Genomic DNA, 17656 nt, shown 5'->3' on the forward strand with positions numbered 1-17656 from the left:
TATTTTGGTTGCAGATCTGTGACGAAGGGTTGGAATTAAGAATGGGCATAGTCCACAAAACCATTCTTTAAATTTCTCCTTAGATATAATTAGAATATAAAGTGCATGCATGTGGTTATGTGCGGTGGTTAACCCCTGTAATCCCAGCACTTGGGAGGCCAAGTCGGGTGGATCACTTGATGTCAGGAGTTCAAGACCACCTGGCCAACATGGTGAAACTCTGTCTCTGATAAAAATACAAAAATTAGCCTGGCGTGGTGGTGCATGCCTGTAATCCCAGCTACTCAGGAGGCTGAGGCAAGAGAATCGCTTGAATCTGGTAGGCTGAGGTTGCAATGAGCTGAGATGGCATCACTGTACTCTAGGCTGGGTGACAGAGCAAGACTCCATCTCAAAAAGAAATAATAAAAATAAAAAATAAAAAGTACATGCATCTAATGTAAATATGAAAAGTATTTTAAATAATAAAAAATGAAGTCATATCTAATACAGATTAAGAGTTTGATTTTCTCCATTATATTCATATTCAGAAGTATAGCATGTGTTTTTATTTTTCCATGGCTCTTTTGTCAATATGTACCTTAAAACCCCAAATTATTACTTCCTACTTTCTACTTCTAAATATTTATGAATGAAGAAAACAATTAAAAATGTTTAAATGGTCAAATAATAATTAAACATTATATTGGTAAAATGCAGTTGCACATTAATCAATGTGAACGTATAAATACAAACTCAATGTTAATTTGGTTTCTTGAGCAGAGGGAAGAAGCTAGAAGAAAGTGAAGCTTTTAGTCCATTTCTTAGAGAGCTAAACTTTATCTTATAAATGACCCATAGAGAAAGAGATTCTCCAGGGTCATTACACTATTTTTAAACTTCTTCATGTACAGTTTTGTTTTTTGTTTTTGTTTTTTCCAATAACTTGCCTAAAACCTTTATTCTTAAATGTAAATCTTTCAAAACATTTTATTCTTGGTGAGATGGTATGTATCTAAATCTAAATATTTGTCCAGGGCCCCTTCATAGGTATTGAGTTTCCCTTTGATCAATTCTCAACACTCTGGAATCAGAACTTTATTATAAACAAAGTAGTCAAAACGATCTCCATTGTGAATCTCTTTTAATCTGAAGAAATATAGGACTCTCAAGTACAACTGGCACACCCTGGGATTGTCATTTGAAATTTTGGTCAGTGAAATGCTAGGTCTTTTAGATCAAAGATTGACAAAGAGGCCAACATTTCTAGAGGGAAGGTTTTTAAGATGGATGCATAATTTTAACAATGGAAAATCTGAATTATAAAAGAGAAAACTTCCATCTTCCCTATTCATGTTGCATGTTTAACAAAAAGAAAATTATATCACAGCTATGTCAAAGATAGAATAAATATGTTGCATTCACCCTCTTAAATATAAACATATGACTAAATCTCTATAGAAACTATGGTGTTCATTATCTCAGAAACGTGGTTTGTCTCATAGTATGTGAAGTTAAAAGAGAGTATTTAGAGCTGTTTCCAGTGTGTCCATTGTCATGTTATGACTAAAATGTTAGAATAAAATATAACAAAAACAATGCAGTGTATTCTGTATATATAGAATGCCATTTTTTAAGGTCTACAGTTTTCTGTAAACTATTTTCGTATAAGGTGTGAATATAACTATATTTTTAATTTTAGTATAAGTAATAAGCTACAATAATAAATACAGGACATTGAAAAACAGGCAATAGAATATTTCACACTGGACATTGTAGAAGTCCAGGTTGCATTTATATAATTTCAAATGAATGAAAAAGTATTCACAAATATGTATTTTATAACCATAGGCTAGCATTTCATAAACTTAAAAAAAATTTTTTTTTCCTCAACAGAGAGAACTGTCATTACTGTCCCACCTTCCAAAATGGATGTTACAGTTGGCGAGAGCATAGTGCTGCCATGCCAGGTGTCCCATGACCCCTCCATTGAAGTGGTATTTGTGTGGTTTTTCAATGGAGATATCATAGACTTAAAAAAAGGAATGGCTCATTTTGAAAGGATCGGAGGAGTAAGTTACTGAAATTGTTAAGTGCTTAATAAAATGAATCAAGTCTTTTATATGAATCACCATTTTTCATAATTACTCTCTCCATCTTTGTTTGCATGGATATCACTGACTATTTTTGAAGCCGCATTTGTTTTTGTTTTGGTTTATTTTGTTTTGTGTCTTCTGTAGGAATACGTGTTGTCTAGATGTAATTATAATAAGGGGGGTAATAAAAGGGTTTAGATACAAGAAACAATGATACTAGTATATCTTTTAATTTCAGAGTTGTTTTATGTTTAATATTTATCCAGCTGTAACAATAAAGTAGGACTTGTTATATGGGCTTATATTTTTATCCATTTCTCCCTTTCGGTCTGCAGGAATCTGTTGGGGATTTGATGATAAGGAATATTCAGTTAAATCATTCAGGAAAATATCTCTGCACAGTACAAACAACCCTAGAAAGTTTATCTGCAGTAGCCGATATCATTGTTAGAGGTAAGCATAAATGGTGAAAAATTGATCACACTGTTTATTCACAGTCACAATGTTCATGTCTAAATTGTAGACCTCTGAGAAACCACATCATGATATGGAAGTGAGATGAAATCAGATAGATTTTTTCTTTTTTAAACCCCAGGACTCCAGGGTATGGGTAGTGTGGATACAGACACGGAATTGTGTAGGATTTGACTATAGTGAACAGTCACGCTTGGCAAGCAGTGTCAGTACCTAAAACTTAGACGTGTCTTCTGTTTATAATAAATCATTCTTGCCAATCCAGAATCAAATCCACATGCTCCTGTAGTTCTTCAGATTAGCTGCATTTACTTGAGTTAGGTTTTAAGAGTAATTAAAGATGATGGTTCTCAATTTTTGAGTATAGGTTGATATGCAATCATCATATGCCTGATATTTTCTAATCTCCAGAGGAAGCACTAGTACATTAATGTCATTTACCACATAAATGGAATTAATAGAACTTTATCTCTAATAATGTGCTACAAATACATTATGGTCAATATTTTACTTTCTAAGCACAACAGGTAAAAATAAACCATCCTTGTCCCAAATTAATGAATGTAAGTATCTCCAATGTAGTCATGATAAAACATTTTTTTCAAGGTCCACCAGGTCCTCCTGAGGATGTGAAAGTGGAAGAGATTTCCAGTACTACTTCTCAACTAAGCTGGAGAGCAGGCCCAGATAATAACAGTCCCATTCAAATATTTACTATTCAGACTCAGACACCATTTTCTGTGGGTTGGCAGGCTGTTGCTACAGGTGAGTGACAAAAGTGTTTTGGGATACTTTAAAAATAATATTTTAGTCCAATAATTTTAATAAATACAATTCTATTTTAAATTAATAATTATATAATTTTGTATAATTATTTGTTTTTGAGTAGTCCCAACTTCGGTGCCTTAGTGTCCCATTATTTTTAGTTCCAGAAATTCTCAATGGTAAGACATACAATGCAACAGTGGTTGGTTTGAGTCCTTGGGTGGAATATGAATTTCGCGTTGTTGCCGGCAACAGCATTGGGATTGGAGAACCAAGTAAACCATCAGAATTGTTAAGAACTAAAGCATCAGGTAAAGAATCAATGTGTTCTAAAAATGTGGAAGACTTCATATGATACAGTTCTTAAAAGAAAACAAGTATTTTTATGGGTCTTCTAACACTTTTGTCTCAAAATTGTTTGGCAGTAAACGAGTGGCTCTCATTTTTTAATTTTTACGTACACAAGACAAGGTGTATTTTCCCCAAGTAGTAGGTTCAATAAGAGATGATTGCCTTTAAGCAGAGTTTTTAAGAAACTGTGTTTGCATCACACCTATTTTCCAGTAAAACTTCAATAGAGAATCTGTAGATTTGTATATGCAAATGAGTTACTGCTTGTTTCATTAAAATGTTGTAGCCAAGAATTAATTGAGACTCTGTTGTGCAGTCAGCCATATATTTTCATCTATTTCTCAACTCTGACCTAGTTGTAGCTTCATTGAGCAATAGTATAATTTTTTTTCCATGCAAATGAGGTAAATCCTAAACTCATTTAACAGGAGCACTAATTGAGCATTAATTGGTTCACTGAACAGTGGAACACAAGAACCTGGCTCAGATACCATGCCTTCTTAAGCTATTTTCAATGGATCCTCTTTGTTCCACTCAAACTTTCACATCCAGGGTGACATTTAATCTGCTAGCTGTATGTAGCCTACAAAGTTCACATTCTTATTCAGTCACATAAACAAAGGATCACTTTGTTGTCGCTGGCTTAATTAACAAACACAAATTACCTTATTAAAGTGTGCACAATTTTCAGAAGTCAATAAATCAATCCTTAAACTAAAGATAATGTTAACTGTTTATCATAGAATTGGGGCTAGGAAAAAAGGACTTACTTGACAGTGATATCATCCAATTAAATCACGCTAGAAACTTACAGCTGAAAGGAAATCCTTTTGTTTTATAGAAGAGGAAAATGAAGACCTGGATATTAGCTGGTTGTTTGTGACAGAGCTAGGATTTGAATCCAAACTTCCTGATTTTTACACCCAGCATTCTCCACAAAAGAGGATCTTAATGTAGATAAGCAATAGATTAGCCAAAGAAAGTGTGTAAATATAGAAATTCCCAGGCCCTCCTATATACCCCCTGGATCAGAATCTTCAGGTGTTGCCCATGACTCTGGATATGAGCTTTAGTTTCAGGTTGTTTACCATTGATTTATATTTTGGTAGCTTTGGACAGCGTTGACAGAAACTCTTACATTTTCATAGCTAAGTTTGTGTGCCACCTTCTAACCATTAATACTCTCTTGTTTCAGTAGCAGAATGAGACTGGTGATATTCATACCTATTGAGTCGAACTCTACTGATTGAAAACCTACAGAGTTTCTCGTCTCTCTCTCTCTCTCTCTCTCTCTCTCTGATATCAACAAAGACTAACTTGTTCTCAATATGGTTTTAGGTTTAAGTACAATTAATTTGAAATTGAATGGAGAAAGGAATTTTCTATTTCTCAGAACACTGGAAACTTTGTAGAAAGTAAATCAAAATATAATTTAAAATACTTTTCCTTACACAGCTAAACTATGCAAAGGTCCTGAGATAGTGTGCAGTTAGTCACTGCAAGCTGTCAAGCACTATAAATTCAGCAACTCTGTAAAATCCACTCTGATTTACATCACTTTTGATCAAAGGCATTGGAAGACTTAGAAAATAAGGTTTAGGTTCATGTAATTTTTTTCTAAAAACTTATGAAGCTTAAAGCTGGAAAAGTTAAGGATAAATTTAAATATGAAAAGGTATATCTGAAAGGTGCAATTTTGAAGAAGAACAATCAGATTATCATATGACTATTTTCTGGTCATGTTTATAGAGTGAAACATCAGTATGAAATGGAAATAAATAAAATAAGTAATCTAAATTAATTTAGATGGTCTACATGGTGGGGAAAAATTTGAAATGAGGAATTAAAATTTACATATTTTAATCCCTGACTACCAATCCCCAGACATATCCAGGTGCTTCCTCAACCAACCACCTTTCACATTGCTCAGAAATGGTCCAGTATAGACAATTTCATGTAATTCCACATTTAAAAAGCATACCCTGCTGATTTAGCCATTATCACAGATTTAGGATACTTTTTGTCATTATGTCAAGAAAAATAATGCTTTTAAACACTTACACATGTGTAAAGTAAAACCTCATTCTCATTAGACACTACAATACTGTATATACACTCAGCATTTCCTCAGCTTTACAGTTTCTATGAACTATTATTCATTATATTAGTCCTCACAAGGATATAGAGTTGAAGGGCATACTTTTTAAAAACTCATCAAAATTACTGGTTTCTGAATCTTCTACCACAGAGCCTTAGATCCCAAGAAATAAATAGAAAGAACCTCTTCCAATCACATTCTTGACAGGAGAAAAATCTGACTTTGCTAGTGAAAAGTTGGAAGAAAATCCCTCTTATTCTCTCCCGAGAGATGTGAGATTCTAACCAGGAGTTTTAAAACAAGAATGTATTTATTTTCATATTTTTCAATATTTAATTTTAAATGTTAAAATATCCTGATGACTAATAAAAAGAAAAATTATTTTAGTTTGTTTATTGAAAAAAATAATTAATTAATATACTGCCTCACTAACTTGTTTACAGCACAACTGTATAATTAGGCACTAAATCAGCAGTGTCACTGTTACCATCTGAATGGAACATCATTTTGCCAATTAGTAGATGATGCATAATAATGTCAAATGCCCGATGTTACTCAATTTTTAATTAATTTTGGAGCCAGGGTGCTCATGTATCAAACACAACTGTGTCCTCTCTCTCAGAAATTTGGATATGTGTAAACATAATTTACGTTCATTAAAAATGCAAGACTCTCACAATATGCCTGTGTGAGATTTTGAAAGGTGAAATTCAAAAACAAAATTCTTCCTGATGAAGATGTACTTTAATAATTGCCATCCCACATCTCTCTTGGTTGCTTTTAGTCCCTGCTGTGGCACCAGTAAACATCAATGGAGGTGGAGGAAGTCGGTCTGAACTCGTCATTACGTGGGAGGTAATTTTCTGTCCAACTGAGTTATTATGAAGAAAAGAGATTTAGCTGGCCAGGAAGAATACTGAAAAACAAAAAGATTTATTTGATCACTATTGAGAGCATATAAAAATATATGGTATAAAAATACATCATTCTGATGATGAATTATTTAGAGGAGGTATTAGGAACTTTTCTCATTGTGAGACAGTATGACGAACTCAGCACAATTTTCTCCCAAATACATGAAAAACAACTTCAATATCTATTGAGCGTGGGTCAGTAGCATTTTCATTATTGCTTGATGAACTAGGCATTGTTTGATTTATTACCTGTGGCACTGTTGTATTGTGAATAAGCTGAGCTCAGTAGACTGTAGGCAAAAAACTATTCTTGTCCTAACACTGCTCTTTACATCTGATCCACTCATTCTTCCCTGCATCTAGATGAAAGCTTAGGCACATGGAATAGATTTTGTGGTCATTTTTATTACCCGTTAACATATAGGCTCATTTTTTCACTTATTACAAATTTCAGTCTGGTGTATACACTTCAAACTGAAGTATAAACCTTAGAATTTAGGCTTTCAACCAGTTTAAAGTTTCTCATTTTCAGTAGCTCAGTGCCTCAGCCTGAGAATTCAGTAGCGCAAAAGAGAATACATGGTCAGTCCAACTTCTCTCCATTCTGCTCTTCAGTTTATCTTTCCCCATTCACAGTGTTACTTCTGGATTCTCCAGAGCTATAGAAGGTTGGTGTTGGGAGGGGAAGAGAAAGGAAAAGATCTGGATTGCTGGTACATTTCTAATTTGACTTTGGTGTGCTCTAGGTATGGCAAATTACCAGACGCTGCCATTTCATAGGGTAGGGTTTCTGTTTTATTTATTTATTTTTTATTTGGGAGCTGGCCACTGGATGATCCCCCACCAAGGACTCCCAATTGCAATTCCTTGGTGCAGACCCAACTGGCTGCTGAAGGGTATCAGTTCCTGGATTTTGGTGGTCCATTTCTAGACTCTTCCAGTGAATATTCTCTCTCCTGTAGGTGGTCTTTGTGGACAGAGTCCCCTTTAAGGCTGCCCATGGATGACCCACTTGCATGGGTTTCACATTTGTCCTCAGCAGACACATACCCTGCTCCATGTTTAGTGGAAGTGCAATGCATAACCAATTAGCATCCCTCTTCACTCTGCCACCATAGGCTGTCTGGATCTCTTCCCCACTTTAAGTTTCTCAGACATTTGTCAGTTAAATGAACCTGCATCCCTTATGTTCCAGAAAATGCAAACCTGGTATTTCTTACTGTTGCCTACTTCACATGACTAGGCTATGAGAGAGAACTGGGAACCAGATACGTTGTTCTTTATGGTTATAAATGACAGTGTCAGAAACTAGATGCAACTGCCCAGAAAGTCACCCTTTACCCTGGATATTTTGTTGCATGTTGACATTACAGGCCTAGAACAGTGCTTGGAATGTGGTCCACCCTCCATGACACTTGTTGAATGGAAGGCAGTGTTTTCAGAGAGCTGGGACTCTCAGAGGCCAGAGAGAGGGGGAAACCCTATTTTTTCAAGCATTTACAGGATTTCAGATGCCACACAGAGAGTTTCATATCATTCAGTCCTTACAATAATGCTATAAGGTGGTTACACCACTTTCAGGTAAGAAAACTGAGACTTAGAAATGTGACATCATTGGGCAGAGAAGCATTTGAACACAGGGCTTTCCTTTTATGTTCTTTTACTGTATCCTGTATTACAATCCCAGTTGTCTCCATGCAATGTGATGGCTCAGGGTGGGCCTGAGTCCTTGAGTATCTACCTTAGGTAGTACGTTAGCCATATTATACCTGCTACTCCAAACGTATTTCCCATAAAACACCGACTTTCAAGTGAGTCTACAAGAGAATTGTTTGTGAGTAGTTTATTTAGGTTTCCATATTCATCAAAGGCCGAATCAGCATTATCATCATAGTGTACAGGAAGTTTTGCCTGACTTAATAACTTATTTTGTTCTCCTCCTTGGTCAGAGATTCTGAAAGGTCGGTGTTGCAATTGCTTATACACAGTCTATAATGAGGACCCAAATGCTATAGATATCATTCTTAAATAGAGATGAGCATGAATTACCAAAAAAATTCTCTCTTTCCACGATTTATAATGTCCTTTCTCTTTAAGGCAAAGTTACACAAACCATGACCTATGAGACAAATTTGTCCAGTTTCCTGTTTTTATAAATAAATCCACCCATAGCAACATCCATTCTTTTTCATGTTGTGTATTGCTGCTTTCTTTCTGTTGCATGAGACCATATATCCCACAATGCTTAAAATATTTACTATCTGGTAGCAACAATGGATCCTAGGGTCTACTAGAGTGATGAAGGGAAGGGCAAGGGTTGAAAAACTTGCTGTATTGATGGGTACTGTGCTCACTACCTAGGTGATGGGATCCATTGTACCCCAAACCTCAGCATCACAGAATATATCCATGTAACAAACTTGCACATGTACCCCCTGAATCTAAACTAAAAGTTGATTTTTTTTAAAGTTTACTCTCTGGCCCTCTACAGAAAACATTCTAACCCCTATTTTAAAAAATTAAACTAAATTAAATCCACTTCCTCTGTGTGTGTGGTTTTCTTTTTTCTTTTTTTTTTTTTTTTTTTGGAGGGGGTTGGATATCTGATGTGCAGATACTTGCTTAAAGTGAGTTAGTGAATTCAGTATCCCATTTATCACTCATATTTAACATTATGTACAGGCAGATACTGAGCCAACTTCTTCTGATGCCCAGCTTCTTTGGGGAATAAGTTATGTATATTTAGGAGAAGATTCAGACATTAGTATGAATCATACATTAGTATGAATCTGAGCCACCAGAATGCAGGTAGTAATTCCTTCAATTTAATGAACTCTATTAAGTAGCTTCTCTGTTCCTATCAGTGGAATACAAAAATGGATGAGAAAATGTCTGAATGCTCGGAAGCATACAGGACAGAACGGTCTTAACCCAGCCTGGAAGGAAATCAGGAAAGACACCATCAGAACTGAGTATATCTGAACTATGTTTTGAAAAGTAACTTTGAAGTGGAGAGGCCACCCCAGGCCAATGTCACTCCTGTTGTAGTTGAAATAATACCTGTTGGACTTTGAAAAGCACTGTGGGACACAAAACTGTTCTAAATTCAGTCACAATCTACCATTATGTTTTATAAGTGACAGCTTTAATGATTATCCTTCATTTAGGCACCCTGTGGTATAATCTGCCTGAACTGAACTAAATATCTTCCCCCTGTTTTCCCCAGAGCCACATAGTAAATGTAGATTTTGTGTTTATTTGTTTTGGTCTGGTTTGTTTCCAATAACCTAGACATAATATCAAATTTTTAGAATATAGCAACGGCTAATTCCTTTTTAAGGGCATGTTTATTCATTATTTTATCATAATGTTGTATATTCCCAAATACTTCCAGGTTTGAGGTGCTTGTGGTGAATGTCTCATAAATATGACTACAAAATTAGGTACACAGGATAAAGCACTATAGAGTAAGAGATACATACCTACACTGATGGTTGGCATACCTTTTATTTAAAGGGCCAGACAGTAAAATTATTCAGTCTTGTGGGCCACATGATCTCTTTTCTAATGTCTCACTCTGCTTTTGTAGCTCAAAAGAGCCACATACCACTTACAAACATATAGGTGTAGGCGTGTCTCAAAAACCTTTATTTTCAAAACCAGTTGCATGCCAGATTTGGCTAGAAGTACATAGTTTTGTTGATTCGTAGTCTGTACTGAAGATTTGGTTCTTATAGACACTGTGGTTGAGAATTTACATTATTAGTTCATCAATTTTCGTAGATTTTACTCCCAGGAGAATTTCACAATGTCTTTATTTTACTGAGCACTTTCTCCACTTAAAGAAAACTCTTTTTCTGGTCTTGTTAAATAACTATATATATTTCTTAATCATTTGACTCTCTGTTCATGTAAAAATAAAAGGAAGTATCTAAATAAGTCTCTTTTTTCCCCTCTAATATGCATATGTGGGACTCAGATCTTTCTTGGGAGAGCACCATGAGAAATACTAACTGTACTTGACTAACAAAAACAGACCTCCCCTATTTAGGTAGATGAACTGACTAAGCATCTTGATTAAATCTGAGATCAAAGAAACTTCAGAAATAAATCAAATGCTCTAGCAAGTAGCTTCCATTCTTATAAATTTCTTCCATGCCATTCAAAATTAACTGTTTTATTTCTAGTCTCCCTATGAAAAAGAAGAGAAGCGTTAATATGAGGAAATACTTTGTTTCCCCAGATGTCAGGAGCAGCATTTTTCTTCCTATTTTCACTTTCTGTATTTGTTAGACTGTTCCACATGGCAAGAAATAGAGACCAGCTGAGGTCATCTCGGTTAATGGGGATTCATTTAAAAGCTACATGGAAAGAAATGAGGAGCAGGTAGGAAGGTCAAATGAAGAACCGGAACATCGTTCATCACTGCTCTGGGCACTCGAGCACAGGAGCTCTAGCCAACCATCAACAACCACTCTGCTGATCCAGCCCTGGCTTGAATAGTCTCTCATGCTTATGCCTCAGTTCCTCCCATTTCCTTTACTTCCAGTTTCCTACCTGGCTGCCAGCTAATTTGGATCTCCTCTCTCTAATTTACAGCATCTATTTTCTCTTAGCTTCTATTGTCTCACTGTTCCTGCTACTGCATGTTCTCTACTTTTGCCTGCTCTGTGTATATCTATTATTGTTCTGCCACCCGCCATGTTTCATATGCAAACTCTATGAGAGGAATTGACCAGGTCTATTAGTCACTATAGAGTACAGAGATTCTGCCCTCATAGATACTCACCAAGACAGTGTCTGTGGTTCTGGTGCTCATGAATGGGGGCTCACATGGGTTCCAAGTGGCAGGATAATGTGATTGATAAAATAAATAGACTCCCATGAATAAAGAGAAGCTCTGAAATGGAGTTGTGGACATGAGGGACTAGAAGCGCTATGTCCTGTCAGGTGTTGCCTTTATTAGTCTGTCAGAATATTTACAAAAAAAAAAAAAAAAAAGCAAAGCATTTTTCTTGAGAAAAAACAAACAAATTCCATTGATTTTTCAATACAAGTCTCTTGCAATCAGGAGATCTGTTGGTCTAAATTCAAGTACAGATTCATTTTAATTTGCTAAGTTTATGTGATTGCTTATAATTTTTAGTATCTGCAGAGTATGGGGGAATATTATGTATTTCTATTTTGCTATTTTAGCAATTTTAGATTTGAAATGTATTTTATAGAATCTGATCTTTGTGAGAGTTAACAGTTCATTTTTTCATGTGAGGAAAAATGCCCACATGTCACTACCAATGAAGATGTATGCCTAAAAAAATGATGGGAGGTCTTGTATACTTTTTTAAAGAAATACTCTATGCCTTAAAGCATATGCTATTTCACAATAATTCCATTACACATGTCTTACAAAAACTTGTTTAAAATGTTGTGAAAGGGAAACATATCTAGTCTTGAAATAAATAGTTAATAAGTTAATTTGTGCTGAGTTTAAAAATTCATATCAAAACCACATTTTAGTGTGTATCATACAATCTTCTAAACTGTTTTATTATAATAATTTATGAATGATCAAAGAAAATATATAAATATGTAAAGCTTGTTTTATATTTCTATCTGAAAACTTGAACTATTTATCTGAATATCTTTAACTGGGATCATTTTTCTAATTGGCATTCCAAATAAAAGTGTTTTTAATACATCATTAAACAGAATAAATATCCGTATTTGTCTCTATGGAAGAAATGTGAAGTAATCAATAAATATTATAGTAGCTTAATAAAATATTTTTGCAAATACTCAATGATTGATCACATTCTGCCCAAGTCAATTCCAGAAGAACTACAGAATGGGGAGGGATTTGGATATATCATCATGTTCCGGCCAGTGGGCTCGACAACCTGGACCAAGGAGAAAGTAGCATCTGTGGAATCATCAAGGTTTGTCTACAGAAATGAAAGTATCATCCCACTCTCTCCATTTGAAGTCAAAGTGGGTGTGTATAATAATGAAGGAGAAGGATCCCTGAGTACTGTGACCATTGTCTACTCTGGGGAAGATGGTAAGTTGTCCTCAGCTCTGGTTTTCTTTGAGACTCTATGAATAGTTTGTATTCCCTTGTTCCATTTTCAATGAACCACTCTGCTAAAGATGGCTATGTCTTTCTCTGGATGGTAGAACCTCAGCTGGCCCCAAGGGGAACTTCTGTCCAGAGTTTTTCTGCTTCTGAAATGGAGGTTTCATGGAATGCTATTGCCTGGAATAGAAACACTGGAAGAGTGCTGGGCTATGAGGTAATCAATGGATTTCACAATAGCTCCTATTCAACAGTCCTATCCTACTAGCCTGTTGTTAGCATATGATAATGTGTGTCTAAAGCTGAAGCAGGGAATGAAGTTGAGACAGGGTAGGTGAGCCCCCAAATTGGGGCCTAGCCTGGGATGTTTCTTGTCCTTGCTCAAGACAGAATTCAAGAGTGAGCCAGTGGTTAAAACAAAACAAAACAAAAAAACCAGCTTTATTGAGGCAGCAGTGTTATAGCTTCAAAATTGCTTCTGCAGAGCAGGGCTACCCCACAGACAGTGTTCTAAGAGAGTAGCAGCTTGGAAGCAGTTCTACAGTCATATTTATACCCACTTTTAAATTAATTGCAAATTAATGGGTGAGTTACTCAGATTTCTAGAGTGAGTTACTCTAGAAATTAATGGGTGAGTTACTCAAATTTCTAGAAAAAGGGTGATAACTTCCAGGCCGTTGCCATGAAAAGGGGTGGTAACTTCCAGGTGTTGCCATGGCAGTGGTAAACTGACATGGAACTGGTGCCTGTGTCTTATGAAGGGGTGCTTTAGCCTCTTCCCTGTTTCAGCCAGTCTTCAATCTTGTCCACAGTAAAGTCCTGCCTCCTCCCTCAAAGTAAGGGATATCTTTTTAGGTAATTCAAAGCAAACAAATTAACAAATAGTAGCCATTTTTAAAGGCACACCAATTCAGTACAAGTAAGATAACTAAGCTCTAGAGATCTGCCGTACAGCTGTGCACAGAGTCAACAATAATGCATTGTACACTTAAAATTTTTCAAGAGGACAGATCTCATATTAACTGTTCTTACCACAACAACATTTTTCAAAAGTGATCAGGTGATTATATGATTAATTATTCAAATTGCAGTCATTTTTTTTTTCATTGGTAAGAGGTAAAGTCTGCTCCTCAATCATCTTACACCATGGAAGAATTTCATTGAGAAACCTGCTCTGCAAATTGCAGTATAACTTGAAAAGATGTAATCATCTCAGAAAAGGCAGTTAAGTAAAGAAAAAAAATACCTAGATTGTCTTGAGTCTGCTATTTTTAGTCTATGAAGAGTAAGGCAAATTACATTTGTAGGCCGTCATCTCACAAAGTCAAGCGATAAGAACATTTTAAGGGAAGGTTGTTCATCACTCAATCTTTTTCAACTTGCAAATTCAGTGATTCACAAAATGGGTAACATAATTTATTTAGTTTTGGAGTAATAATAAATGTATAATCCTAAACATTCTTAATTTTGTCTTTGTATGTATGTATGTGTGTGTGTGTGTATATATACACATATATATATACCTACAATCCTCTGATTCCAACAGAAAGTTCTGCTCTCAGGTGTCTTTTCCACTCCATGCCAAGAATGCCTTACCTCTTATCTGAACCCTAGTCACTTCTCAAATTTCATCCCTAGTCTCCTCTTCCTTCTGAGCTCTACTCTCGTCAATTCCTGATGTATTTTGTCAAATTCTTGTAGCATATTTTTTATATCACTTCTTTGTAATGCATTCTATGACTTATTTTCACATATACTGTGGATTGTAACCTCTTAGCTACATGATAAGGGATTGAAAATAGGCACTTAATTTATTCTCTCTTTTTTTTTTTTCAATGTACCTAAAACATTGCTAATGCAAAGGTAGGGCTCAGTATAAATTGATTTATTAATTAATCTGTGATTCAAATAACTCTGAAAAGAAATGCCAATAGCAAGACATTATAATCAAAGTCTTTGACTGATTATATACAAATGTGTTTTTGTCTGACTTGTTATACGTCATTTGCTAAAGCTGGTAACTTTAGATAGCTCATAAAATACTTTCTTTTGGTAATCTAAAAAATCAGGTTCTCTAATTTCCATTGTGAATTTGCATTCATGACTTTTTTCCTCATAAATATTAGAGAATAACAATTTTGTTGTATAACCATTTTAATTAGAAAACGTTTTCATCATCTATACTTCTATCTTCTTCCCATATCCCTTGTGGTTGTGGTTGATAGTTGTGGGTAAACAATGATTGATAGTTATTGGGGAACAATAAAGTGCTTGTGTTTGGTTTTTAATTATCAGGTCTTATACTGGACAGATGACTCCAAAGAATCCATGATTGGCAAAATTAGAGTCAGTGGAAATGTCACAACCAAAAACATCACGGGGCTGAAAGCTAATACCATCTACTTTGCTTCTGTGAGAGCTTACAACACTGCTGGAACAGGGCCGTCAAGCCCCCCAGTCAATGTTACCACCAAAAAGTCCCGTAAGTATGCATACACTCCAGAAAACAAGGTTCATCTGTGAAGAGAACCCTATTCCTTTGCTTGATGTTCATTGTATTCCCACACCTCATTTCTTTACTACTTGGTTACTTTGGTTAGTTGGTTTGTCCCTTAAATATGGATAGCGGTTGAAACCTTTTGGTAACAATCAAGGTAAATGTTTTGATCTTTCCGGAATTCCAAAAGAGGAATACTCCAAGTATATCAATGAAAGACAAAAGAGTGTAATGTCTAAGACTGGCCCTGATGCCCTCCTAAATGCATTCAAAAACTGACCTCCCATCCTTAGAAGGTCAGGTAGTATTTATCTTTCAGTCTCAGTTGCCTACCTATAAAATGAGGAAAAAGTCATATTTATGTTCTCATAGGTTTTGTTCAAGATTGAAAGAGATTATTAATAATAAATGCCCAGTACGCACCTTAGTAAATGCTTAGTAAATGGTTTTTTGTTTTGTTTTGTTTGTCATTTGAGTCCAAGTATATTCAGATGTGATCCTGCAACTGTCAGATACCTAGATCTTTCCTTTTAGGATGCCTTATGACTACAGCTTACTTGGAAGTCCCTGAAATCTAAGAATGAACTTCTCTGCTTTGTATTATATCCCTTGATAATCAGCCAGGTGATTTCACATAATCAGAATCTACTAAATAAAAGATGAATGTTTTTCATCTTTTGGTGATTGTTGCTGCCTTTGTTTTCTGACTGAGTCTGGTAATGCACAAATATTCCATAATATGAGGCACAGCAATACATTGGGGAAGGTCTGATCAGATATGACTTAGTTGTTCCTGCAAGATGATTTTTTGAGGTTGAATAATATTTACATATCTCTTATATATTATTAATGGACACAAATTAGTCACAGAATCAGGTTTTATAAAACACATTTTTTTGCTCTCTGAATCCTGATGAATGAAAGATAACAAATATAGTTGCTGAATTTTGAGAAAGACTAAGACATATTCACTGCCACTTACAAAAATCTAGTTTACCTATACATACCATATTCTAATTACACCACCATATTTGGAAAGAAGAGGTGGTTGAGAAGAGTTTGAAAATAAAGCTATATTAAAGTTATTCCCTTTATGTGTATATTTGTCATGTACAAAAGAAGTTAGGAATCATCTCAGAGACTAGGCCCTTGATCAAATAGATTATCCAGTTATTTCCACATAACCAGATCAACGGTCAGAGAGTCATGTTCCAATTCTGGGTACCTCATTGACTCATGACTTGAAATAGGACAAGGCATTCCATTTTTCTGCTTTCATGTTCTTACCTATTAAATAGAAATTATCTCTGTCCTCACTGCCTTCCCAAATTATCCATGAGGCACAAACAAGGTACTGATTCTGGAAGTATCTTACAAAATACAAAGTGCTGTGGAACTGCAAAAGCCTGTGGAGCAAAAATTTTTAGCCAACTTTCCTCCAATCCACCCAGTTTTAGACAGGCTGGGCTGTGAGTTATTTTCAAGAATGGATTAGTTAACAGTGAAGTTCTATTCCTTTTCCTGTTTTACTCAGTGTTGACTAAATCGATGAAGTCATTGCCAGATAACTTGGATGTGTGATTTGCTTCTTTGGTCTTTCTGGAGTGGTTTAGCTTCTTTCAGCTAATCTGCAAATCTGGATGAAAATCTCCGATCAATCAGCAGTTTTAAGATTTCCGAGACATTTAGTTCTAGTTAACTGAGAGATGCCAAACTCACAGAAACTCTTGTGTGTAATTCAGTTTCTATCTCAAGCAAATCAAGAGTGATTAGAAATGTGTATGAAACATTTAAAAAAAAACCAAAACCGATTGTATCACGGTAGACTGACAGACATTTTAGTGCAGTTATTGAGCCAAGACTCAGGCCAACTTTTATTATACATAATCCCATCAACCAACTTAAGGTGGAATGAAACTTGAACATTGAACTAATCATTTACCTCAGGAAGAGAGAGATACATCCATATGACATATATAATACATATATATGTTTTAAAATTCTTCTTGAGATTTTCTGTAATATATATACATATAGTCACATCTCACTACTAATTGTATATAAGTACATAAAAGTGAGTAGCCCCACACTCCCTTGACCTCAAGGGCAGTCTTTGAAGCACCTTCTTCCCTGCTATTCGGAAGCACTGGGTGGATATGATTGCCCAGAGAGGGCACTGCCTTTCCCCAAGTTCACACAGCAATGAAGGGGGACAGATGGAGGAGAAGGGCTCTAGATGTGCAGGTAGCCCCACAGGGTCTCATTGGAGTCCTGAGGTGCCCAGGCCCAGCTACATAAGAGAACTGTTCCTCGCTGCTGGGCCAGTAGGTGCCCTCCGTCTGCCGCATCTCCCGAAGCTTCCGCACCAATAGTGCCAGCCCCACAGCCAGGAACAAGACGGCCAGGAAT

General features: G+C 35.7%; 1 protein-coding gene across 6 annotated transcripts in view; it reads left to right on the forward strand.

The window, feature by feature from the left end:
• Nucleotides 1–17656, forward strand: part of CNTN6 (contactin 6) — a 306119-nt gene that overhangs the window by 279162 nt on the left and 9301 nt on the right. For all 6 annotated transcript variants that reach the window (XR_007723159.1, XM_050778571.1, XM_050778569.1 and 3 more), the window contains 8 exons: nucleotides 1876–2051; nucleotides 2411–2528; nucleotides 3156–3314; nucleotides 3476–3625; nucleotides 6548–6618; nucleotides 12501–12735; nucleotides 12852–12967; nucleotides 15046–15232. Coding sequence is in view for 5 of the 6 variants with exons in the window: in XM_050778571.1 (XP_050634528.1) it covers nucleotides 1876–2051; nucleotides 2411–2528; nucleotides 3156–3314; nucleotides 3476–3625; nucleotides 6548–6618; nucleotides 12501–12735; nucleotides 12852–12967; nucleotides 15046–15232 (1212 nt within the window). In the remaining variant the exon portion in view is untranslated. The remainder of the gene's footprint in view (nucleotides 1–1875; nucleotides 2052–2410; nucleotides 2529–3155; nucleotides 3315–3475; nucleotides 3626–6547; nucleotides 6619–12500; nucleotides 12736–12851; nucleotides 12968–15045; nucleotides 15233–17656) is intronic.

Source organism: Macaca thibetana, chromosome 2 (assembly GCF_024542745.1).
Source record: "Macaca thibetana thibetana isolate TM-01 chromosome 2, ASM2454274v1, whole genome shotgun sequence".
Taxonomy (NCBI): domain Eukaryota; kingdom Metazoa; phylum Chordata; class Mammalia; order Primates; family Cercopithecidae; genus Macaca; species Macaca thibetana.